General features: G+C 41.9%; 1 protein-coding gene across 1 annotated transcript in view; it reads right to left on the reverse strand.

Moving 5' to 3' along the window:
• LOC145393722 (uncharacterized) overlaps nt 1-26,257 on the reverse strand; it is an 848,279-nt gene that overhangs the window by 561,174 nt on the left and 260,848 nt on the right. The window contains exons 31-32 of the mRNA XM_080267765.1: nt 19,016-19,162; nt 10,528-10,693 (exon numbers count right to left, since the gene is read on the reverse strand). Of these exons, the coding sequence (XP_080123891.1) occupies nt 10,528-10,693; nt 19,016-19,162 (313 nt within the window). The remainder of the gene's footprint in view (nt 1-10,527; nt 10,694-19,015; nt 19,163-26,257) is intronic.

Here is a 26,257-nt window from a genome sequence, read left to right on the forward strand (position 1 = left end):
TCCTCTCTTAACTTAGTCTCTACAAAGCACATAATATGTAGCTCATTTACCCTCAAGAAATTGCTGATTTCTAAGTCTGCCAATCTGTTTTTAAGGAGCTATTATCACTTTGTATAAAGATGTCCTTGTTGTGTTTAACCCCTTAACCGCGGGGCGTCACTTTCGTGACACTTGGGAGCAAGGGATCATACCACGGGGCGTCGCTTTTGTGATTCTGTGTTATTTTGAATTCACCCGGGCTTCCAAGCGGGGGCTTGTATCATCTATCAGTACTGCCAATGTCCAACACTAGTCAGCACTCCTAATCTCATCTGTACTCCCATCCATTGTTGACAATTTAGCCATTTCTCCCCGTTCTTGACTCCCCTCCCTACCCCCCCTCCATTACCCTATCCTCTCGCCTGCCCGGCCGTGCTACGCTAAGTAAATCTTCCCTGGAATTTTTCACTGATTTCATCCATTGAAATAAGCCCTATGCCCTATTCTTATACCAAATAATATATACAAGAAAGAAATAAGGTAAGTGAGAGTGCCATACACCTGGAATTGGCTAATTATCACCTGACAACACCTCACGTGCACTCATTCGCTAATTTTCGCTGTTTATTTCCCCTTGAAATATGCCGTATAATCTATTTTCGCAATAAATATACATATAAGGAGGGAAGGGAGAAACCTAAGTGATATTTACATTCACCTGGAACTAACTAATTTATAATGTATTGTCTAGATTTCCTGCCAATCATTTCACTGCTATAAAATAGTGGTGTCAAGAAGCTAAACGTTGGCAGTACTGATTTCCCTAGGTAGGCCACCACCCCAGCCCACCCTTATCAGTTCACTCTCATCTTCCAGTGTGGGGGTATGTCTGTTCGCTCTTGCTAGCTTCAGGGCCTTTTCACCCCCATGCAAAGGGCCCTGTGACCTTTACCCCCTACTAAACCTCGTGTGGAAAGAGGTAAAGGGTTGACAATTGATAAAAGAGTGACTACGATCTTTCTATTGAGTAAAACAGTGCAAGTGGAATTGTAAATACTATGTAAACAACAAATGAAAGTAATGAATGTAAATATACATGAACAGTGGAAAATAGTTTTATAAGTTACTTCAAGTGACAGTGCATAACACAGTGTAAATAAAATAGAAATGTAAATAACGTAAATAAAATAGAGAACGTAAATAGAAATAGAAATGAGTAGTATTATAAGAATACGAGTATATACCCTAGGAGTAATGAAAGTGAAAGTTTCACTCTAGCATGTCTGAATACTATGAGTTATGAGAGTCAAATTGAAAGTGACATTCACTCTCAATGCTAGTATACAGGACGAGAAAGTGAATGCTACGTATTTTACTGAAAGAAATTGAATCCCTACAGTGACAATAAACTCATACTACTGAAGGAAACTTATGGATAAAGACTGTAGATATATATAAGTGTTATACAGTAATAGAAATATAAAGTGTGAGGGGTTTTATGAATAATAAATGACAGAGTACCAAGAGCGAACTAGCGCAAGTGCGACGGTCAGACGCGCTCGTAATTTTCATTGCTTTCACAGTGGTTTTTTTTGTGGAGTATGGATCCCAAACTACTTGAAAATCATAGAGTAGTGTTTATAGTGTTAACATCTGGCTGTGGTAATCATATTACGGGTTGTCGGGAAGTGTAAAGTGGAGACTTCGTTACCCAACTTCAGAGGTCTCCACAAGTCCTACGGTAACCGACGAAGGCTCAACAAACATTCCAGGAGAAAGCTGAAGGTATGTGCCATAAGCATATGTAATTTTAATATTCTAGGACTAATAACTGATTTTTGGCAAATATTTTTTGAGAGTCTGTCGGAGACCAAATAACCCCGCGGCACACGCAAAACATTGGTAAACATGCCCGCGGTGTAGGGGTTAATGAAAATTTGTACAGTATAAACAAGTTGATGGGGTAGCAAAGTTCACCAGCAGGACCCATACTAGCGAACATTTTTCTGCTACCATGAGAAAACGTGGCTAGAAGGATGTCTGTCAAATTTTAAACCCAATTTATATAGGAGGTATGTGGATGACACTCTAGTAATATTTAAAGCTAAAGAACATGTGTTGAAATTCTTAGAATACCTCAACAGACAGTATACACACATTTCCTTCACATTAGACAGAGAAAAATACAGGTCTCCCTCGTTTTACGATTGGTATGCGTTCCTAGAAAGGCAATCGTAAACCGAAATATCGTAAAGCGAAATTAAGGTTTAATGGGAAAAATAGGGATGCGTTCCTGGACTCATGCATAAGGAACCCAAGACCCATACAAGTGATCTAATATGCAATAATAATGATGATGTTTTATGTATTGTAGTGCATCTGAATCACATATGTATGTACATTTGCAAACATAAAGACATGAAATAGCAAAAACAACATGAAATACAGCTGTACTGTACTGTAATGTACTGTTATGTACCCTCCTACTGTACTGTAGCTCCGTCCACCCTTAGTCGGTCCCCCCCGAGGCTGGAGGACGTAATGCCTTAATGTCTCCTCCGATGCTAGGAGACATCCTGGGCCAAAGCCCATCACTCGTCAACACAAGAGGTGGAGAGGGAGGAAGCAGGGGTGGAGGAGGTTTGGGTGGCAGGGGTGCATGAGTTTTTTTACGCCAGGTACCCCTTTTTTGGATAAGGGCTAAGGCGTTGCCCCTGGGCAGGGGACTTTGGTTAGGAGCATGTAGCATTTTATGACCAGATGCCCTTCCTGATGTCTACCAATGACCCTTGGGTGGATTCGATCCTCCGACCCTTCGGTCAGAGCGGAGCGCTCTAACCCACTGAGCCATGACTGCATGAATCAGGAGAATGAGAGGTGGTGGTGGTGGAGGTTTGGGCAGGTATGCCATGCAACTCTCAGCTGATCTGCCTATGAGCACGGGATTTCCACATGTCCAATCGTAAATGCGAGGGAGCTCAATTGTAAAATGAACACTTGGTACTAAAGAATAAGGATCGTAAATGCGAATACAGCGTAAAACGAGGGAGACCTGTAATCAACTTTCTTTTTTAGATTTAGTGATTTTGAAAAACAAAGGTAAGCTTCTTTTTTCCATTTTCTGCAAGGCAACCTTTCGAGGGTTGGGCACAAGCTTCTTTAGTTTCAGTAACATCAGATACAGGATCAGTGCTGTAAAGACTCTTATTCAAAGAGCGTTTTGTTTGTTGTTGCTGAACGAAAGGCAATGATAAATTACATATGTGTGGATGAGCATACGAGAAGACAATTGTTGGATGCAAGAGTGTGGAATGGGTGGGGGAATGGAATCTTGGACCATCACTCAGTGATGGCCAAGGTAAGGCTGCAAAGAAAATGGGTGAAGAGACAAAGGGGAAGACAGGAGGAAACAGCTCCTGTGAAAAGACTGGACAAGTTGCAAGATAGTGAGAAAATGGCAGAGTATAAGAGCATTGTGGAAGAAAGATTGGGAAGGTATGAGTTAGAGCACATGGAAGGGGTGGAAGAAGTATGCAAGGTATTCACAGAAGAGATAGGTGCAGCATGAGAGGTGGTTTGTGGAGTGAGGAGGAGATGCAGGGGTGTGCAAGGGACAGCATGGTGGAATGATGACGTGAAACGACCTGTGGAACAAAAGATGAAAGCATATAGTGACTGGCTAGCGAGTATAAGTAGGGGAGAAGATGAGAGAGAGAAGAGACAGGTATATGTGAGCAGGAGAAGGGAGTGAAGAGATTGGTGAAGGAGAGCAAGAAAAGAGTGGATGAAGAGTTTGGGAGGAATCTGAGTGTGAAATGGAGGGAAAGTAAGAAATTGTTTTGGACGGGGGCAAAGTATGACAGTGTGAAAGGGGAAATAGTAGAGGAGTGAAAGACAGAATAATAGATTGCAAGTGAAGAAGAGAGAGAAAATGAGATGGAAGGAGCACTTTGAGGATCTGTTGAATGTAGAAAGTGAGAGCAGTGTGAGTATAAGTGGTTGGGGAATGGCTGCGAGAACAAGAGATGAGAGGAGGGAGGAAGAGATCAGTAGGGCAGAAGTAGTTGAAGCAATGAAGACGATCATGATGGGAAAGGTCCCAGGAATTGATGGAGTGTGTCATGAAATGCTGAAGTATAGGGGTGAGATTGTTGTGGAGTGGATATGGAAGTTGTGTAGATTGGCTTGGGAAGAGGGAAGGATTCCAGAGGACTGGAAATCAGGTATAACTGTTTCTTTATACAAAGGAAAAGGGGAGAGAGAAGTATGTAGTAACCATAGGGGTATTTGCTGTCCTAGTGTGATTGGAAAAATATATGGCAGAATAGTTAACGACTGGGTTAGGCATACAACAAAGAAGCTAGCTGGAGAAGAACAAGGGGGATCTAGGAAAGGAAAAGCGTGTGTAGATCAGATATTAATTCTAAGATGTTTAGTGAAGAAGTATCTAGAGAAGGGAAAGAAAGTGTATGCTGCCTTCATGGACTTGGAGAAAGCATATGACAGAGTAGATAGGCAAGGTATGTGGAAGGTTTTAAGAATATATAAGGAGTGGAGGGGAAACTGTTGAGTGCTGTGAAGATTATGTATGAGGGAGTTAGGGCTACGCTGCAGGTGGATGATGAGTTGAGTGAGTTCTTTGATCTAAATGTGGGACTGAAACTGGGATGTGTGATGTCTCCATGGCTGTTTAATATATATATGGATGGGGTTGTAAAGGAGGAGAAAGGCAGGGCAGTGGATGTGGGGGTGGCTCTAATCAATGAGGGTGAGGTGTGGAAGATTCTGGTGTTGCTCTTTGCTGATGATACAGTATTGTTGAGTGACGATGAATGGGAGTTGCAAGGTTTGGCGAATGAATTTGGGACAGTGTGTAGAAGGAGGAATCTGAAAGTTTAATGTAAACAAAAGTAAAGTTATGGTGTTTGAGAGAAATGAGGTCACAGAATGCACAGTGCGGTTGGATGTGAGGATATGGAGAACGTGAGTGCATTCAAGTACTAGGGTAGTGTGATGAGTAAGGATGGAAGTTTTGAGGATGAAGTACTCGAAAGGGTACAGCAGGGAAGGAAGGTTGTTGGTTCACTGAAAGCAGTGATGAGAAATAGGGAGGTAAGTATGGAAGTTAAGAAGTCACTGCATGATAGTATTGTGATCCCTACCCTGACGTATGGAAGCGAGGTGTGGACCTTGCTAGAGGGGAACAAGTCAAGAGTGGGAGCAGTGGAAATGAGTTAGCTGAGAGGAGCATGTGGAGTGACATGAAGGAACAGGTTGATGAATGAAGAAGTGAAAGAATGTAGTGGGGCGGATGTGGATGTGATTGAGAGAATTATGAGAAATACACTGCTGTGGTTTGGACATGTGGAGAGAATGGAGAAGGAAAGACTGACTAAGAGGGTTTATGTAGGCGAAGTGGAAGGAGGGAAAGGGAGAGGGAGACCAAGGATGAGGTTGAGGGATGGAATTGAGAGGTATATGAGGGAAGGGGGAGTGATCTGGGGGGAGGGCAGTCAAATGGTGGGTGACAGAGCGACTTGGAGGAATTTTGTCCGCGGCCACCCTTTGCGGGATTAGGGCATCGGGCTATAGATAGATAGATAGTTTTGTTTGTCATCAACATATGCCCCTTTTCATGGTGATGTAACTTTTTTGAGGAAATATTTTGTGAATAGTGGTTCCAGTACATACTTATTAGATAAACTGGTGAATATTTTCCTGAACAATAGATACCAACCCAAACAGTGTTCCCCCACCGTGAATAAGGAGGTAGTCTACCTAATTTTGCCTTATCTAGGAGAGATTTCAGCAAAAACAGAACAAACTTTATTCAAGAGTTCATCAAAATTTTACCCTAGTATAGATTTTTGGTTCATTCACCTCAGTTCTTTCAAAGTTGTGTCTTTGTTTTGGTTTAAGGATTCTCTGCCCGTTGACTTGTGTTCATCAGTAGTTTACTCATTTTCCTGCCCTGGTTGCCAAACAGGGTATCCTGGAAGTACATTATGTGCCTTCAATACACACATTGCTGAACATATGGGACAGTCTGGCAGAACAGGTCGTTGGCTTGTCACTACCTTATTCAGCTGTGAGGGATCACAATGCTCAGTGTGATATTCGCCTTAAAGGTGAATATTCTAAAATACTTGGTAGATGCTCTAGTGACAATATAAGAATTTTAGAGTCCTTGTATATTAAATTGCATTAGCCCCAACTTTACAATACTATATCATCCTACCCCTTAAACATACAGTAGCTTAGGTCTCTTATTTACAACTGCTGTATCTTTATAGCACTTTGATATTTACATGTAAGTAATCTTAATGATTTTATCATTTTTGACCAATGAAGATGACATTAACCCGCGGATTGCGAGCCACAGTTCAGGCTGGGTAGCGTTGCGTTGCGAGCCACAGCTCGGGTTGTGCTGGCCATGCATCACTGTAAACAACTCGACCGTTACGCAAACTTACACGTTGCGCTATGTAAAGATGGAGAGAGATTTTTTTCTTTTCACCAGATGATGTCCTGGATGTTTATCTTCAAGTTAATAATAAACAAAAACTAAAAAGAAAATTTTTTTTCCTTTGTTTTTTGTGCACCATGGGCTGGGATAAAAAAAAGGTAATTGCGCAATCCATGGGTTAAGGAAATGTTAAAACATCTGGTAATAAAATCCATTATGTTCATCACGACATTGTGTTTACTCTTCCTGCTGAAGATCCGGGTCCCCAGGAATGAACCAATATCAAGTGTAAGCCACCTACATTAGCATATACCACTTTCAATCTTTTTATAATGTTTTTTATTCCGTCCTTCTCCCTTCCCCCCTCTCCGTCATTACCACCTCCTCAATTTCTGATCCATAACTCTCCAACAGAAGTCTGTCTTCTGTTCCTCCATTCTTGGTCATTTTTTTCCTTAGCCTCCTTGACTAACTCCTTTATTTTTAGCTTTTTCTTCCTCATTTGCATTTCTTCTTATCCAAACATTCTTGAACCCCTTGTTGTTGGTTAGTTTCCATGCCCAGTTAATGATTTTATTTACCGTGACCTGTAACTTTTAGTGGCAGCGCCCGTCCCTCCTTATATCTTCCCAGCCTAAACACCTTTTCAATCTCTACTTGAGCTTCAATGTCACCCTCCAAAACTACTGATACTAATACTTTGGCCCTTCTCAGTTCTTCTCTTTCCTTTTCTGATCTGATTGGCATAGATTTTTCCTTCAATCCTGAAATCATCACACATTTTTTCTTATCTGCTACATCCCTGACTAGAAATTCTCCACTTTTCAGTACCTTACCCACTTCCTTCTCCACCTTTTCCTGGTTTTCCTTTCTCTACTGTTCTAAAATCTACTTTAGATTTATTTTTCCTTCCTCCTTAATTTTTTCCCACCCCTTGTGTTCTTCATTGATTTCCTTGATGCTTTCATCATGCATCCTTGTTTATGATTCATACTCATCAAGTTTAATTTTCATCCTGTCCTTTTCCTCTTCCAGCCCCTTTATTTTTCCCTCTTGAGCTGTTTTATTTCATTTGAGGCTGATTCATTGCTCACTTTTAACTTTGTTACTTTTCTCTCTTGGTCAGGACTGAGTGTGTGGACACTCTCTAACTCATTTTTCATCACCTTAATCTCTCTCTCCTGTTTTGATGTCCATTCCTGCAACTACTGTATCTAATTACTCCCCATACCTGTTGTAATTCCCAAGCATTCCTCTCAGCCATTTTCTCCACACCTGCCACTCTTGTTTGGTTCAATTTAATACTCTCATTGCTCTGGTCTTCATAGGAAAATCCTGTGAATTCACTTTCACTGGCTGTAAACAATGAACTATTTCCTTCTGCCATGATGCAGAACAGTACATACAAAAATTTAAACCATCACTGTGTTGTACTCCTACTTGACCAATTCCTCTGGCTTTTTTTCACTAAATTCATATGGAACCACCACTAAATTCACATACAGTAATCACAATTGGCTGACCTCCTTTTCGCCGCTGGTTTAGCGTTATTTCCCCATGATCATAGCGAAGCTCTTCTGCTGTGTATATTTACCCAGTTGTGCTCATGTAATGCCACTCAGGGATGAGTGAGGCTGGTCACTCTCATCTTAAATGTCAGGATCAAATGCCTAGCCCCGGGCTCCTACGCTCCTCATGGGGCAATGTAGGATTGGATGATGGATGGATGGATGGTGATATATACGAAATGAGCTACACTCATGGGGTCCCATCTCTGCTTCTCAGTAAGTCAAATTTTGCTTTGAACTTGTTTAAGTTTTTAGACAGGACGATCTCTTTATCCACGCTATTCCACAAGTCTATGCATCTACTGTATATGGGAAACTACATTTCTTGACATCCTTCAAGCAACTTGGCTTTCTCAGTTTCGTTCCATGTCCTCTTGTTACTCTTCCATGCCATACAAACAGATCTTGTCTGTCAATTTCTTCTACTCCCATCATGGCCCCGAAGATTGCAATCATGTCGCCCCTCTCTCTTTTTTCTTCTGTGGCAGGCAGATCTGGCTTTTCCAGCCTTTCCCTGCATGACAGATCTGTCAGGCTACAGGCCATCTTGGCTGCTGTTCTTTGCACTCTCTTGATCTTGTTTATGTTTTTCTTTTTATGTGGGGACCACACTTCTGCCGCATATTCCAACCTGAGGCGGATCATAGCCACTATTAATTATTCATCATCTCCTCTATGTAATGAAATGCTACTCTTATGTTAGCCAACAGATTATATGTCTTTCTATCTTGTTATTGTGTTTTTCAGGTGACAGACTAACCTGGACCAACATTCCCAAGTCCTTCTCTTCTCTCGCTTATGTGATTCGTTCATTACCCATCAAATAATTCAGTGATGGTCTTTTGGTACTTTTACCCATTTCCATTATTTTTACTTTTTTTTTTCTTTGAACTTCATTTCCCACATCCGGCTCCAATCACGAATCCTATCCAGGTCCTCCTGCAGCATTTTGCAGTCTTCTTCAGCTTTACTCTCCTCATGATCTCTGCATCATCAGCAGACTTGTATAACCGTTCAATCTACCATATTGTTTATGTAAATCGGGAACATTACGGGAGCTAACACCGAGCCCTGTGGGGGTCCACTTGTTACTTCCCTCCATCCAGACATCCTGTCTTTCATTACTGTCCTCATGTGTCTGTCTCTCAAGAAGTCTCTCATCCACTCCCAGAGGTGTCCCTTCAGTCCTCCTGTGTTTCAATTTCTACATCAGTTGCCTGTGGAGTACCTTGTCAAAGGCTTTCTCAAACTCTACATACACGCAATCCACCCAACCATCTCTCTCCTATAGTACGTCAATTGCCCAAGAACAAAAGTGCAACAAGTTGGAAACATACGACCTTCCTCTTCTGAATCCAAACTGACTTTCTGCCAAAATGTCATCTCCTCCAGATATTTTATCCATTCATGTTTCTGGATTCTCTCGCACAATTTTGTGACCATGCTGGTCCAGGACACTGGTCTAAAATTCAGGAGTTCTTCCTTGTTCCCTCCCTTATAAAATGGTGCCACATTGGCCCACTTCCATTCATTCCCAAGGCACTTTCCTTTCTTCCAGAGAACACACAATTACACTGTGAATCTTATCTGCTAGTTGTTATCTGCATTTCTGAGTATCCAATTAGAGATATTATAAGATATGGAAGCACTGTGGCAAACCTCTCTGCCAATGGAGCAAGAATGATGGCCTTATGAAGGGGTCTATGGTCCCACTGGCAACTACAAGGAAGAAGGGAGAGGGGATCCAACGATACTGCCCACCAGGACTGACTATATTCCCCATAAGAACAAAATGCTCCAGTAGGTGCAAAAAATAGAAAATGAATGGTGCAAAAGAGACTCTTATTTAAATATCTGGGAAGCCAAACCAGGGAGGGCAAACTCAAAAAAGTACACTAAAAATGAAAGCCACAGACAATATGAGATGATGACATTATTCTTGCACCTACAAGAGTGATGTTTCCAACTTGTCCCTTACGGGAAGCATAAAAGTGTCATAATTGCAGGCTTAAACATACAGAAATGACAATGATTCGATGGATGTGTAGTGTGTCCTTAAATGCAAGGTCTAGGGGGCCAGGATTCTGATTAAAGAGTTGAGAGGAAGTGGGAGGGGCAAGGTCACTGAGTGTGACCTCAAGGATAAGGGACTGAACAGGGAGGCCACCAGAGATCGAGCTGCATAGAGGGCTGCCATTAGGTGACCAAGGCCGACACGTGTAAGCATGTTGGAGCCTTAATAAGCAAAACAAAACAAAATAAAAAACACTCACTTTGTATGAGTGGTTAAGACGTTGAATTCCTTGGGAAAAGTTTGTCATATATTGTGAGTCATTTAATTACAAACATACAGCAATGCAACCTCTCCTCAACTCTCTGAAGTCTGGGATGATTCTTACCATCACCATCTGAAATGCCTGGGTGGTGCCTGTGGCAGCTGAATGCTTTGTTCTCCGAGTGCCTCAGAAAAGGTTATGTTAATTGCAAAAAAAGAATTTAAATCACTATACTCACAGTTAAATGTGTTATCAACTCTAAAAGAGAGTCGTCTCCTTTTTGAAGTAATGATGTCAACAGACAGATCCTTCAGGTCTACACCATGCCAGGTAGTTGAGTGGGTGAAATAAAACTCCCTCAGTGATGGCTCATTTCCAACCATGAGAGTTAGGTTGTTCGTCACCTGAAAAAGTTACACAATTTTCCTGAGTCAATATATTGTGCAATACTGACAACTACAGGTTCTGCAGCTCCTGAACAAGAGTAAACACATACAATTACCTAGTAAATTTTATCATCAGCTGGAACTACTCCAGTCACACAGTATTTAGTTAATACACAGTAAAACCTCAATATGTTTGACTGTATGAGGTTCTGCTTTTCTATCAAGGAACTCTTCCCTTAACTGCCTCCTACCATTGTCAAATATCAAATACTAGTAACAATTAAAACATGATCATCCCTAATATGTGTACAAGTAATTACTGCTCCTGACAAGGTAACTCAGGCACAGCACATGATGACTGGCACTTTTACTGACACTGTAGTAGGTGGCAGGAATATGGTAGGTAACTTGGCAATTATTTTACATGTCAGAATGTTCTGAATTATATCTTTAAAAATTCAGGTAAGCAATCACTTCTACTTATCTAAAATTACAAGTTATCGAATGTCAATTCTGAGGTTTTACTGTACATGTGCCTATGGATAAGGTAACTGTGCACTACAACTCTTTTCGGCTATAAATTTTCTAATCAAAATAGTATCATCATCCACTGTTATGGTACTGCATACAACTATAATACAAAAGATTTTTGCATTGCCAAAAACCCGTTGTTACTTCACAGAGAGCTGTGAAAGCACCAATAAAAAGGTGCAAAACCTTATGGACTCTCACAACTATGGCCATATGTAGGAGTAACAGATTCAAACTGACTCAGCCACTTGGGTGAAGAAATGAAAAAGAAATAGTTCCCCACTGCACTGGCAGGCAACATTCATGTGCAATCTGGTGAATCATTCTGCCACATGGCATTGCACTGAGAGGGTCCAGTCCCTATTTCTGCCATTTTTCTTTGTTCGCACACATGACTTCTGGGTCACTCCATCGTGAGGAATGTTACATTCGGAGACAGGTTATTGAACTACTCTTTGTTACATTTGCAAAAGTATGCAATATAAACTAATGGTTTTTGCAAGCTACATTACTAACACTTCACACCACATTATACCACAGTCAGATTGTTTATATGTTTTAATTTGGATGATACATAGATTTTCAAAAGTTGAGTGAGGAATGACACCACGATGCTACCCTCTCTAGTAGTCTGCATAAGTAATTTCAGTAAGTCTGTGATTTGACTGGTTCAATCAGCGAGTGCTTCCGATCAATAATATGTCAACAGAAAAAGATCATAACCATGCCCAGAAAATCTGATAACTCCTAATAATTGTTGTGCTGTTAAGGAAAATGTGACTGTCATACACGTTACTGGAAAAGTGAGAAATGTTACTTGCGTGACTTTTATTGAAATAAGCTTATACAGTAATTCCTTTAAGACCCAGACGCCCAAGTCCCGGACATTTTGGGCTACGGTCCAAAAATGGCCAAAAACGTCAAAATGAAAAAAAAAAAGCTGATATGTGTTCATCCCTACTCTTTATTTGCCGTGCAGTGACGAACAGATGTGTTTTGGCGTGTAGTTCTCACAATGTCTGCTAAAGCACCCCTGCATCCTCCCCACTTCCCGCCTACCTACCGTCATGACTGAACGCTCGTCGCCATGGCTGCCCATCTGCTCGCGTTTGTGGTGGACAGTGAATAAATTGCAATACCTCACCACTAAACCACATGGGAATTTACTGTGTTTTGCAGTGTTAAGAAATCAAAATTCAGAGTGCAAAAGGATTAAGAGCAGAGTGCAACACTGGCGTGGCACAAGCAAGAACAGAATGTTCAGTGTTAAACAATTATAATTCACAGTGCAAAGGATTAAGCGCAGCACAACACTGGATTACTGTACATGCTTCAAATGCACCTTCACCACTGTCAGAGCCATAGAGGAGGCGGGTTAATCTTCACAACAGTCACGAACGTGCCGTGTTTTTTTTTTTTTTTTTTGTGACCGACTCTGGGCATAGGCTTCACAGCCTGATTTCAAGGCCCAGTAGTCCTCCTACGTACCGCACACCTCTACATTACCCTGTACACTGCTAAATACTTTCCATACTCACTTCTGATTTCTCATTCTCTGGTTCCTTTTCATTTATTTTATGGTTTCTGTCCCTTATTTGTGTGAGTAGGGTCTTAAATAGGTGCTGTGCATGTCCGGTAGGGAGTTATTTAGGTGGGTTTCAAAGTTAGGTTGGGTTGGAATCTATAAGTACCTGTCCAGGGGCATTTGTCCCAAGTCCCAGACAAAACCAAGTCCCGGACATGCCTTTGGCTCTATTATGTCAGATCTTGGAGGGATTACTCATACAATCAACACTTATTACAGTTACAGTAATTGTAAGTATCAAAAGCATGAACAAAATGTGTACTGATGTGAAATTTACATAATAATCTAACCAGAAAGTGATTGGTGAGGGTGCTCACCATCCACTCACTCGATCTAGTGCTGCCCTTGGGTGCCTGCCCTTTCCTCTCTTCCTTTGTTCCATCCTGCCTCTTCTGTCTTTCTCTCCATCATTCTTTCCTGTTCCTTCTGCCTATGGGTGACTCTACACTGAGTAACTAGCCAAATGGTTTCCTGTACACCAAGAAACCATTTACTATGCTCGGTGGTGGCCATATAACCAATTTATGGCTCCTGGTGGTCTAGTGATCAATTAAGGCACTCCAATCGGATTGAGCTGGTGCAGGTTTATATCAATGGGGTGGTTGAGGTTTATTGCTCACATAATGCCACTGAAGGATGAGTGAGACTGGTCACTCTTATTTTAGATGTCAGGACCAACCTTCCTAGCCCCGGGCTCCTACACTCCTCATAGGGAAACACCGTATTAGACGATGAATGAATGAATGAACTAATCAGAAGACAATTCTTGTTTAAGTGACATCAGCAACATGACATCACCATAGACTGTTTGATCGAGGAGGGAAGTCATCCCTTTGAATGTATGTACTGTATCATTCTTGATACTTGACGAGTTGGCAAAGCCTGCATAACCATGTCCTCTGCTATCTCATCTCTCTCTGGGTTGTCAGGGAAATGAAACTGAGTATGACCCACTCTGCTGATGCACCCCTCTTTCTAAGGTAATTAACTTTCATCATGCCCTCTTCAGGCACTGGCTCAATTACTGCAGTTCATAATGTTTAGACTACTGGTGGGTTGTATAGTAACCCAGTACAGTCATGAACATTAATAAGGAGACAGGGTAGGCTGCCACCAGACAGCACGTTAATTGCACAGGTCCACCTCTTTACCCCTACAAAACCACCAATTTGTTAGGCAGATGGATCTGCGATCTGAAGCTTCAAGCTCTCTCGCATCTTGCCGCATGTAATATTGGCATAATTTATTCTCCCGTTAGGTGTATTATTACCCATATACATCCACCTTCAGTTCAGTGAGATATTGAGGTTTTAGAAGTTTTCAATAGAATGCCCCCAATGTATAGAATTTTTTTTCCAAATATTTACTCGTTTTCTAAACAATATACTAAAATCTAAATAACAGTGACAAATTACACGACTACTAGACCTAAAAGCCCCACTCCTGCCTTGTCATGTGAGGAGCCACATATCCACCCATCCACCTGCTCACTCAACCCATCAAACACTCGCCCTTCCTAGACACCTGTGCAACCCACCAAGCATACTGATATCAGCCATCCACCCTGTCCACCGACAAATGCCACCCACCAAGCTCATCTAGCAATCCCACCCGACACATCTACCCACTCACCTACGCACCCTGAACCCACCCACACACCCAACCCAACAACCCAACCACCCATGCAGAGCATCCTGGCCACACAATCTTCTCAGCCACTCTGGTGACCCACACATTCCAACAACCCATCTTGCCCACCAACCACGGTCACTCACCCTCCCCACTCACGAATGCCACCCACTGTGCTCACTCAACAATGCCATCCATCACATCAACCCACCCAGCCCTCCCACCGTACCTACCCATCTCTCCCTGAATCCAGTGTAACAGCAGTGATTTTTTTGTTTAAAGCTATGCGTGGGAAATGTTACATCTTTTTCCGGTAACGTTCCTCACACAACAAATGTAATGTCTGTGATGGAGCATATGGCTCACAACAGTCTCTTACAAGATATCAGTGTCATTTAAACAACACATCACAAACATTAAAAATAAAATAACACCAAGACTCAATGCCTTGAGGTCACTTGCCCATACAACATTCGGACACAACAAAGAAACCACCACCACAGTATACAAACAATACATACGTTCAGCGATGAACTATGCAAGCCCTGCCTGGGCTCCAAACCTCACCAAAACACACTACAACATTCTACAGACCATACAGAACAAGGCCCTAAAAATAATCACAAGCTGCACAGCTACTAAACCCACAGACCACCTACATCAAGAAACCAATGTCCTCAAAGTCACGGATCACCTAGACATGAGAGGCACCCAGTTTCTTGCTGCAGCCTTCACAAACCCACAACATCCACTATATGACATGGCAGCACATCCACCCACACCAAGGAACATCAAAACAACACCCAGCACACGATACCATACACAAATACTGTCATCACTCCCTCCTCGCCCACCTCAGACCAGCTTCCAGAAGCATATCCACACTCATATCACTTAACCCCTTAACCGCGGGGCGTCACTTTCGTGACACTTGGGAGGAAGGGATCATACTGCGGGGCGTCACTTTTGTGATTCTGTGTTATTTTGAATTTGCCCGTGCTTTCAAGTAGTAGCTTGTATCATCTATCAGTACTGCCAATGTCCAACACTAGTCAGCACTCCTAATCTCATCTGTACTCCCATCCATTGTTGACAATTTAGCCATTTCTCCCCATTCTTGACTCCCCTCCCTACCTCCCCTCCATTACCCTCTCCTCTCGCCTGCCCGGCCGTGCTGCGTTAAGTAAATCCTCCCTGGAATTTTCCACTGATTTCATCCATTGAAATAAGCCCTATGCCCTATTCTTATACCAAATAATATATACAAAAAAGAAATAAGGTAAGTGATAGTGCCATACACCTGGAATTGGCTAATTATCACCTGACAACACCTCACATGCACTCGTTCGCTAAATTTCGCTGTTTATTTCCCTTGAAATATGCCGTATAATCTATTCTCGTAATAAAAATATATACAAGAAAGGAAGGGAGAAACCTAAGTGATATTTACATTCACCTGGAACTACCTAATTTATTATGTATTGTCTATATTTCCTGCCAATCATTTCATAGCGTATATATTAGCAGCTGTCACCACGCTGACATTGGCAGCATTGCACTCCCCCTAGGCCACCACACTGTATTCAGTTTACTGTCGTCTTTCAAGGTGAAAACATGTCGGATTCGCGCCTGTCCAATTCTGCCGCTTTTTAGCCCCATGCAAAGGGCCCTGTGACCTCTATCCCCTACTAAACCTCGTGTGGAAAGAGGTAAAGGGCTAAGTGACTGCTGTGGAACGTGAACTGGCTAATTTATCAATGAAAATGATGGACAGTGACTACGATCTTTCTGATGAGTAAAACAGTGCAGGTGGAAATGTAAATAATGTATAAACAGCAAGTGAAAGCAATGAATGTAAATATAAGTGAACAGTGGAAAATAGTTTTATACGTTACTGCAAGTGACAGTGTAAATAAAAAATAAATGTAAATAATGTAAATATAATAGAGAATGTAAATAGAAATGTAAATGAGTAGTAATATAAGAATTCGAGTATATATACTAGGAGTAATAAAAGTGAAAGTTTCACTCTAGCATGTATGAATACTGGGAGTTATGAAAGTGAAAGTGAAAGTGACAGATTCACTCTCAACGCTAGTATACAGGACGAGAAAGTGAATGCTATGTATTTTACTGAAAGAGAAATTGAATGCCTACAGTGACAATAAACTACTATTACTGAAGGAAACTTATGGATAAAGACTGCAGATATATATAAGTGTTATATAGTAATAGAAATATAGGGTGTGAGTGTTTTTATGAATTATAAATGACAGAACACCTGCGGCGATCGAGCGCACATGGGAAGGTCATACGCGCTAGTAATTTTCATTGCTTTCACAGTGTTTTTTTTTTCTGGAGTATGGATTCCAAACTCTTTGAAAATCATAGAATAGTGTTTCTAGTGATAATATCAGGCTGTGGTAATCATATTACGGGTTGTCGGGAAGTGTAAAGTGGAGACTTCGTTACCCAATTTCAGAGGTCCACAAGTCCTACGGTACTCGACGAAGGCTCAACAAACATCCCAGGAGAAAGCTGAAGGTATGTGCCATATGCATATGTAATTTTAATATTCTAGGACTAATAATTGATTTTTGGCAAATATTTTTAGAGAGTCTGTCGGAGAGCAAATATGCCCGCGAGACACGCAAGTCAAGCCAAAACAACCCCGCGGTTTAGGGGTTAAAGACAACACACAGCTGCATGCACAGCCTCCTGACATCCACCCTTCTGAATTCTATCTCCCTTGTGAAGACAGGGTCCACCTGGCCAGGCTGAGATGTGGGCACCATCCAGCCCTCTTAAGCTACCAGTAGAGGCTGGATGACTCCGTCGCTGGTCTCGTCCAGGATGCAACACAGCACCCCATACTATTAAGCACATTATGGAAGACTGCATTGCACACAATCACCTATGCCAACAACACAACATACACTCTTTGAGAGCTCTGTGGGAAAGCCCAGTCTCGGCCATGGCCTTCCTAAGGGACTCGGGGCTGTTCAGCCAGACTACCTAGGGAACAACTACTACTACAAGACATTACAGGGCTACCACTAGTGAGGTACTAAGATGCCTATTTATAAAATGAAGGTATGTTGGTTTTCTCCAATTCGTAAGCTGTGTATGGGAAAAATGTTAAATAAAATGTGTGAAGAATGATGAAGGTGTCGAGTGTACACAATAGCATCAAATACAGCAGGAAGCAATATCCAAGGGTTCTGACTAGAAGTCAAGTCTGCAATACTACCCCGCTGCTCAGCTTGTGGGTGAATGAGTTAGTCTTAAACACAGTGTTTGCTTGAAGGAAGCCTTGAGGGAAGGCAGATGTCACCAGACAGAAATTGAGCTGAGAGTACAGTGTGCATTGCAAATGAAACAGGCCATTCCTAGCCACTGTATTTTAAGGCAGAGTGAGCAGTTTCTTCTGCTCTCTTGGGGGAAACAGTGCACTGCCACAATGAGGTGTGGGAAAGTTTGTGGAGGTTTGGTTCTCAGATGGACACTGCATTTGCACCTCTCCATCCAGTTAATAGGGGAATCACAGCAGGCTTCATATCACACCTCTACTTGGTTATATGGTTACCATCCAGCATTGCATATGGTTTCCTAGGTTACACGAAACAGGTCTATTCAGCATGATAGACAGATTTACTCAATAACAAAAACTTAGTTGTGTAAAGTTGCAAAAATGATAAAAATCTGTGCAATGTTAAGGCGAATGAACTACTCCAAAACTGAAGAGTCAAAGTAGAGATGAAAACCGGGAACCAGTGAATAAACAAAGGAACAAGGGACAAATAACATGGAAGGAAGAAGGGAATGAAGGAGAAATGAGAAGGAGGAAAGGAAGAGTACACCCCTCCCTCAGGATACCTGCTGAAAACACAATAACATTCACATACTGGCAGCTGAAAAGTAATCAAAATCACAGGGTGCACAATCTGAATGAGCAGATAAGATATCAACAACCATGGGGCTGGTTGTCAGGTCCTGTGAGGCAATGTAATAGGAGACAACATGCAATATACCCTACCCCAAGCTATCTGAGTCTGAAATGTCTCCTCCCATCACCATTTAATATGCCTTGGTGGTGTCAAATGGTTTGAAGCCTATTCCTCTGGGTGCCTACACTGAGAAAGCATTGAGTAAAATATAGAATAACATGAATCCATGGGGTGCAGTAGCCCGTCAAAGTCAACACATCAATGTTATTCTCCTCGTCAGTGTGAAATACATTACCTGAAGCCATGGGAATGCTTTGACAATAGTAGCAACCATTACTGTACTATGTTTTGACAGACCTCATACATATAGATTTCTGGCCTTGCAAAAATCCGTTTCATTTACTACAATCATACAATCCTGCTGAAAGAGAATCTCCGAAAGTGAAGAGGCTGAAAACTAAGGGACAATATCTGTCTAAATGAATAATAACAAATCAATATTTAATATTTACCAGTACTACATAAAAAATGTCATTTTCTTGAAACTTAGAGGCTCCTGAAAATTTGTCCAAAAGTAATAATTACGTCTGTCCAATCATCGTTGCCTGTGAACCTACGGTATGAGATGCTACTTGCATCAGTATCTACCTGTGATGGAAGGGTGAGCGTGAGACAGGTGAGGTGAGTGTCAAGGTGTGGATGTCCTGGAAGCAATACCTTGAAACTCAACCAGTATTTTGGTTCATTCATTTCCACCCTCCCATCCACCACCATCTCCTCACCTCTCCACATTGCCTGAGGAAGCAGGGTTGGGGAGATCAGACAGTACAGTACACTTTACTACTTTATGCTAAATTTTCTAATGGTAAACAATGTCTAATTGTTCTTTTTCACAGACAGGAACTCATACCTCAAAATGTTCATCAAAACCTATGTCAATCAGTCAAATCAAATGGCACTATGCTTCCCCTTAAGGAATCCCCATACTGAGGTTAGTCATGGTACAACTGATGTTGCCAAATGCCAAAACCAGCTAACTACTTCCCAACAACTGCTGAAAACTGTTGAGAAATAAGAGGTCTCAGATATTTAATATCATATGTTACAATGTGACAGACTCAGTCTGAATTACTTTTTTTAATTATGACTGTATTTCATGCCTAAGAGTAATGACTGTATGGATATTCAACAAGTTTATTGTCATATTTCACTGTTACGGAAGAACCCAAGATCGTACTACCAGTGAAATGTGGCTACACGTATGGTGATTAATCTGGTTGAAAACAATTTCTCTTGATGCAAATATGCATCAAGGCTGACAAGGTCACCATCTTAATCAATTTTCCATTACTAACATAAAGGTAAAGGTGGGGAAAGATACCACAAAGTGCCTGGCCATGGTGCTCAACCCCATGACTTGAAACTTTGAGCCTCTGGTGGGTTATTAACCCACTTTAATGGGACCCAAGACCACAGCAACATCCAGGTTATGAAAGTTACCTCCCCTACATACCTAGGTACTCATTTTATCTACCAACGTACAAAAGGTGGACAGATATCTGCGTCAAGTGGTGTCAGCTGTCCACACCAAGATTCAAATTGTGGAACTAACAGGCCAGCTGCTTTGTAACAGGAAACACTAACCACTTGACTAAAGCAAGCATAGCTCTTTAAATAGTACTTGTCTCCAATTACAATGCTCTATATGACATGTTGACCTTCCTCTGATATTGCCAATGGCTTAGCTCTTCTTACAAGAAAATAATTTTAATAACAAGACTTACTAGTCACAGCAAGGTGGATTGCTGATAACTGTCATGACCAAGGGTGCCAGTTAGAATTAATCTGATCCTCTCCCTCCCTGAATGACTGTTGCAAAGGATCACGATGTGGTAACTTAAGGGGTCTGGTACCTTTTGGCAGGAAGCAATGGTGGAAACAAACAACAGCTACCACACCTAGCGCTGATCTGCACAGTCAGCCTCCTTGATCATTGGTTTCATTATTGAAGTTTCTCTTCATCATGGTTTTATTTAAAAAAAAATTGCAGTATCTTCATTATTGCAGGTAAAATCATCTTGATCCTGGTTAGGTTACAAGAAAAACTGAGGAAAATCAAAGGAAGTGCCAGAAACACAGTGTTCCTCCTTGCTGTGAGTGCTTAATTAAAAAAAAAAAAAAAAAAAAAAAAAATGCTTTATTATTTTTGTCTTTGGCCCAATAAATTTTTTTTACTGCATTAAGTTCCCCCTAAGCAACTCAATACTGCACACCTTTCTGACCAGTCAGATAGGTGAAAAGATGTGTCAAGTTAATAATGCTAATACTGCAATTACCATAGTCACTGAGTATACAATGGTGACCATGGTAATGGTAGTGCATTATAGTGATTGGTATCCATTCCTGCCAACAGTGCCTAAACAACTGGCCTGAGCATGCCATGCTTGCTTATGAAATACCAGAACAGACATTAGAAATGGATAAAAAATTTTGGTTCGATTAGGGTTACAACTTATGATAAGCTGAAGAAATGATAAAGTATTTTAGAGTGAATTTTGATAAAATAATGGAAAACACTGCATGAATTATGAGAAACAGAGACAGAAGTTGATGGTTAAGAATGGTTCTATCTATCTATTTAATACCAAACGCCTCAATCCCGTTTGGGGTGGCCACAAACAAATCGCCTCCACGTCGCCCTGTCCCCCGCCATTTCACTGCCCTGCTCCCAACTCACACCCTCCTCTCTCATATACCTCTCCACCCCATCCCTCCATCTCATCCTCGGCCTCCCCCTCCCTCTTCCCCCCTCCACCTCACTCACATACACTCTCTTCGTCAGTCTTTCACCCTCCATCCTCTCCACATGGCCAAACCACCTCAGTGTGTTCTTCATAACACTTCCTATCACATCCACATCCACACCACAACGCTCCTTTATATCCTCATTCGTCAGCCTGTCTCTCCATGTGACTCCCCAGGCTCCTCTTAAATAACTCATTCCCACTGCTCTCACTCTTGACTTGTGTCCTTCCAACAATGTCCAAGCTTCACTTCCATACGTTAGAGTTGGTATCACAATACTGTCATGTAGTAACTTTTTCACTTCTATGCTCACTTCCCTGTTTCTTATCACTGCTTTCAAAGAACCAGCAACCTTTCTTCCCTGCTGTACCCTTTCAAGCACTTCACCCTCCAAACCTCCATCCTTACTCATCACACTACCCAAATACTTAAATGTACTCACATTTTCCAATTCCTCACCATCCAACCTCGCTGTACTTTCACTGACTTCACCTCTCTCAAAGACCATCACTTTACTCTTCCCTACATTCACCTTTAGATTCGGTTTCTTGCACACTCTCCAAAACTCATCCACCAAGCCTTGCAGTTCCCCTTCGTCTTCACTCAACAACACAGTATCATCTGCAAACAACAGTACAGGGAGTTTCCAAACACTATCCTCTCTCACCAGGGCCACTCCAACATCCACTACCCTACCTTGTACCTCTTTTATTACCCCATCCATGAACAGATTGAACAACCATGGAGACATGACACATCCCTGTTTCAACCAAACCTCCAAAGAGAAAAATTTACTTAGTTCACCATCCACATGCACTGCAGCCTTAGCACCATCATACATACTCTTCACAGCATTCAACAACTTTCCATCTACTCCATATATTCTTAATACTTTCCACAATCCTTGTCTATCCACCCTGTCATCTGCTTTCCCCAAATCCATGAAAGCTGCATACAACTTCTTTCCCTTCTCTAGAAACTTTTCCACTAAAGATCTAAGAATGAATATCTGATCTACACAACCCCTTCCCTTCCTAAAGCCTCCCTGTTCTTCTCCAACTAATTCCTCTGTGTCTTTCTCTAACTCTGTCAATAAGTATCCTACCATACAATTTTCCTATTACACTAAGAAGACAAATGCCCCTGTGATTACCACACACGTCTATTTCCCTTTTTCCTTTGTACAAGGGAATAATTATACCTGACTTCCAATCCTCCGGGACTCTACCTTCCTCCCAGGCCAATCTGCACATCTTCCACATCCATTCTACCACTATCTCTCCCCCATACTTCAGCATTTCACCACACACTCCATCAATTCCTGGGGCTTTCCCCAATTTAACTTTCTTCACTGCTTCCACAACTTCTATCCTACTGATTTCTTCCTGTCTTCTCACCTCCCTCCTTCTCCCAGCCATTCCCAAGCCACTTATACTCGCATTACTTCCATCCTCTATGTTCAACAATTCCTTAAAGTGTTCTCTCCATCTGCTCACTTTTTCCCCCTTCTCCACTAGTAATCTACCATTATTATCTTTCACTTTATTATCTTTCACTCCCCTGCTAACTTCACTTCCACCCTGTCTTACTTTCTTCACCTCTTTCCAGAACATATTCTTACAGTCCCTCCACTTTACACTCAAATTCCTTCCAAATTCTTCATCCACTCTCTCCTTACTCTCTCTTACTAATCTTTTCACCTCTCTCTTTCTTTCTACATACAAATCTCTCTTCCGCCTCTCAACCTCTTCCACGCCCCTACTTCTCATCCATTCATTGTATGCTTTCTTCTTTTGTGCCACAGCCTGTCTCACCTCTTCAGTCCACCACGCTGTTCCTTGCACCCCACTCCGTCTTCTCTTCCTCCCACACACCACATCACATGCTGCACATATTTCTTCTGAAAATATCTTGTACACACCTTCCACATCCCCCATCTGCTCCAACTCATATTTGCCCAATCGTTTCTCCACTTCTCTCTTATACTTTGCCTTTCTCTCATCATCTTGTAACCTTTCCACTCTCCTTGCAACTACTCCTTCCTCTTGTCTTTCCCTTCTTCTATTCCTCCATCTTACTTGTATCCTAATTCTGGCCACCACCAAGTAGTGGTCAGAAAGTCCACTCCCCCAACCTCTATAAGCTCTTGCATCCATTACACATCTTCGCATCCTTTCATCCACACACACGTAATCAATCATTGCCTTCCTTTCATTCAGTTCACCACCCACCCTTCTCATCACTCGCCATGTATACCTGTGGATCATTTTATGCCTGAAGAGGGTATTGGCTATCACCAACCCCCTCCCAGCACAAATGTCCACTAACGTACTGCCATTCTCATCTATCGCAGCAGGCACACCCCACTCACCAATTATTCCATCCACCTTCACATTCCCAACTTAACCACTCATATCACCGGTCAAAAACACTCTCTCATTCCTTCCAAACTCTTCCATGCACACTTCCACATTTGTCCAGAACTCTTCTCTCACTCTGCTAGCACGATCTTGCGTTGGCACATACACACACACAATCGCTCACATTTGTATTCCAACTTTCAACTTTACCCACACAATCCTTGACCCAACTGATCCATACTGTCTTATGCTCTTCTTCCATCTTTTACTCACAACTATACATACTCCTTTTGCTCTCTCATTCTCACCTACTCCTGCACATATACCCCATCCATACTCCCATTCTCTCACACTTTCTCCACACCATTTTGTTTCAGTCATTCCACATACATCCACTTTTGCACACTCAAGCACCTGGACAATCTCTTTCTCTTTCACCTCATCATTCGCTCCTCTTACATTCCACGTAGCCATTACCAAGTCCTTTGTCCGGTCCTGGGTCGTCATCATTTGGTCAGTCCTTGTCCGAGGCTTCTTGTTTGTTTTTTTAGTTAGTTGTTTTCCAGGGAGGGGCACTAACCCTCCGCCAACCCTTTTAGTCGCCTTTTATGACAAGCAGGGATACTGGGGGAGTATTCTTGAATGGTTAATTATGAGAATTTCCTATTCACACTGACAAAAATTGATGGTCAAGAATGTTGGCTCAATTGTTATGAGAAATATGAGAGAAAAGGGTCACCTGATTCATGATTAAGAGCTGCAGAGCTGGTGTAAACATCAAATCCAGTCCCTCCAGTCTATGTAGGGGTTAATGTTCAAGTATCAGGCAAAAAAGCAAGAATAAACTTGTGGTCCCTGAACCAATTACAGGCAAAACCCAGTTTAACAAAGCAATTGGTTAAGTAAAAACCTATTGCTAGTGAGGTATCCTAAATCGAGAACAGTTTAACATGTACAGTATAGGGATGCGTTTCCGAGCCTTGACCCCAAACCAAATCCTAAACCCACCCAAATGAGTCCAGAAAAAAAGTTTAAAGCCAATCTAACTGGCCTAACAGCTGTAAAAGAAGCTAACCTGAGCCTAACACCTGTAAATAACTGACTAAAACCAACAAATAAAATCTGAAAATCATTAAAAATTGGTCAGAAAATATCAAACACCTCTCATCACATAATTCTTCTATGTTCATGTCCAGTCCTGGTCCCCCACGAGGCCATGGGACACGTGGTGCTCCCTAGCACTCACTCATCCTTCTCAAAGCCCTCAAACTCCATCTCCAGACAAGGATCGGGGGGAAAAGGGGGAGCCTAGCAAGGTGGGGTGATGGTAGCAGGAGACTGATGCACTGGCTCTGGGGGTGGCAATGGGGTGCAATGTGATGACTCACGAGGTGGCGATGGGGTGTGATGCCCAGTGCAAAAACAGGGGTAGGCCTACAATAGGCGGGGTTGGGTGGTATTTCTACCCCCATCACTAATCCAGGGTATCGCATGTAGGGGCATCGTATATTGGGGTTTACCTGTACATTTATTTTCAGGTGGCAGGTGGTAGCAACCATTATCCACTCACTTAATGCATTGCTGACTACTTCACCCTTCATCTCTATCATTCTTTTTCTGCGTCTGCCCTCCTATCTTCCTATTTCTCCCATCTTTCCTGTAACTTTTTATTACTCTTCTTTCATTTTCAGGTGGCTTTCCATTGACAAGCCAAATGGATTCCTGCAAGCCAGGAAACCATTTGCAAAGCTGGGTGATTACAATATAAAAAACCTATATGGGATCCCTGTGTGTCAACAAGTGGGTTGGCAGAGGGTTAGTGCCAGGGACATGCACATAAGGGGGTGCTCGGGGTGCTTCAGCCCCTGCCCTTGTTCTTCTGCATATCAAAAGTGCCCTTTTAGTCAAACTCAGAGAAAGAAGAGAGCCCTTTTTGTCAAAATCAGGGACTTAATGCTCACCCTGCATTTTAAATGTTCTTTCACTAATTCGTGCCTTCTCATCGTAATCTCATGTTTATTATGTACTATTTTATTCAAGGATACACTCTGAGTAGTGAATTATTAGCATAGAAATCAGTTTATCATAAATACCAGCCATCCTGCTTAGTTTCCCCAAGATATGTATAAAAAATTACTGGTCTGCTTTGTCAGCTGGCCAGGTCCAAGCCAGCTGGATGTTTTTACCTTGTCGCATTTGCCTAGTTGTGATATACAGGAAATGAGCTACAATCATGGGGTCCTGTCTCCATGTCTCAACCAGTCAAACTTTGCTTTAAACTCTTGAGGTTTTGGACCAGACGAACTCTTTGTCCAGGCTATTCCACAGGTCAATGCATATGAATGGAAAATTATTTTTCTTGATATCCTTCAAACTACTTGTCTTTTTCAATTTCTTTCCAAGTTCTCTTGTTGCTCCCCCCCATCCCATACAAACAGATCTTTTCTATCAATTTTATCTACTCCCATCATGGTCCAGAACACTGCAATCATTTCACCCCTCTCTCTTCATTCTTCTAAAGAAGGCAGACTTACACCCACTGCAAATTGGCTTAGGACCTACACACACTTGCTATGGAAGAGTTGTCTGTCTTTACTTTATGTTTCCACCTCTACCAAGTGAATTTTTTGGGCAAGAAGTAACTGGCAACTCCTCTGGTGTTGGCAGGAGGTGGTGAAACACTCAGAACGTCTGTGCTTGCCCAGAAGCGAGAGTGGGAGTATAT

This window comes from Coenobita brevimanus, chromosome 25 (genome assembly GCF_032717465.1).
Source record: "Coenobita brevimanus isolate Jiangsu-jjx chromosome 25, ASM3271746v2, whole genome shotgun sequence".
In the NCBI taxonomy this organism is placed as follows: Eukaryota; Metazoa; Arthropoda; class Malacostraca; order Decapoda; family Coenobitidae; genus Coenobita; species Coenobita brevimanus.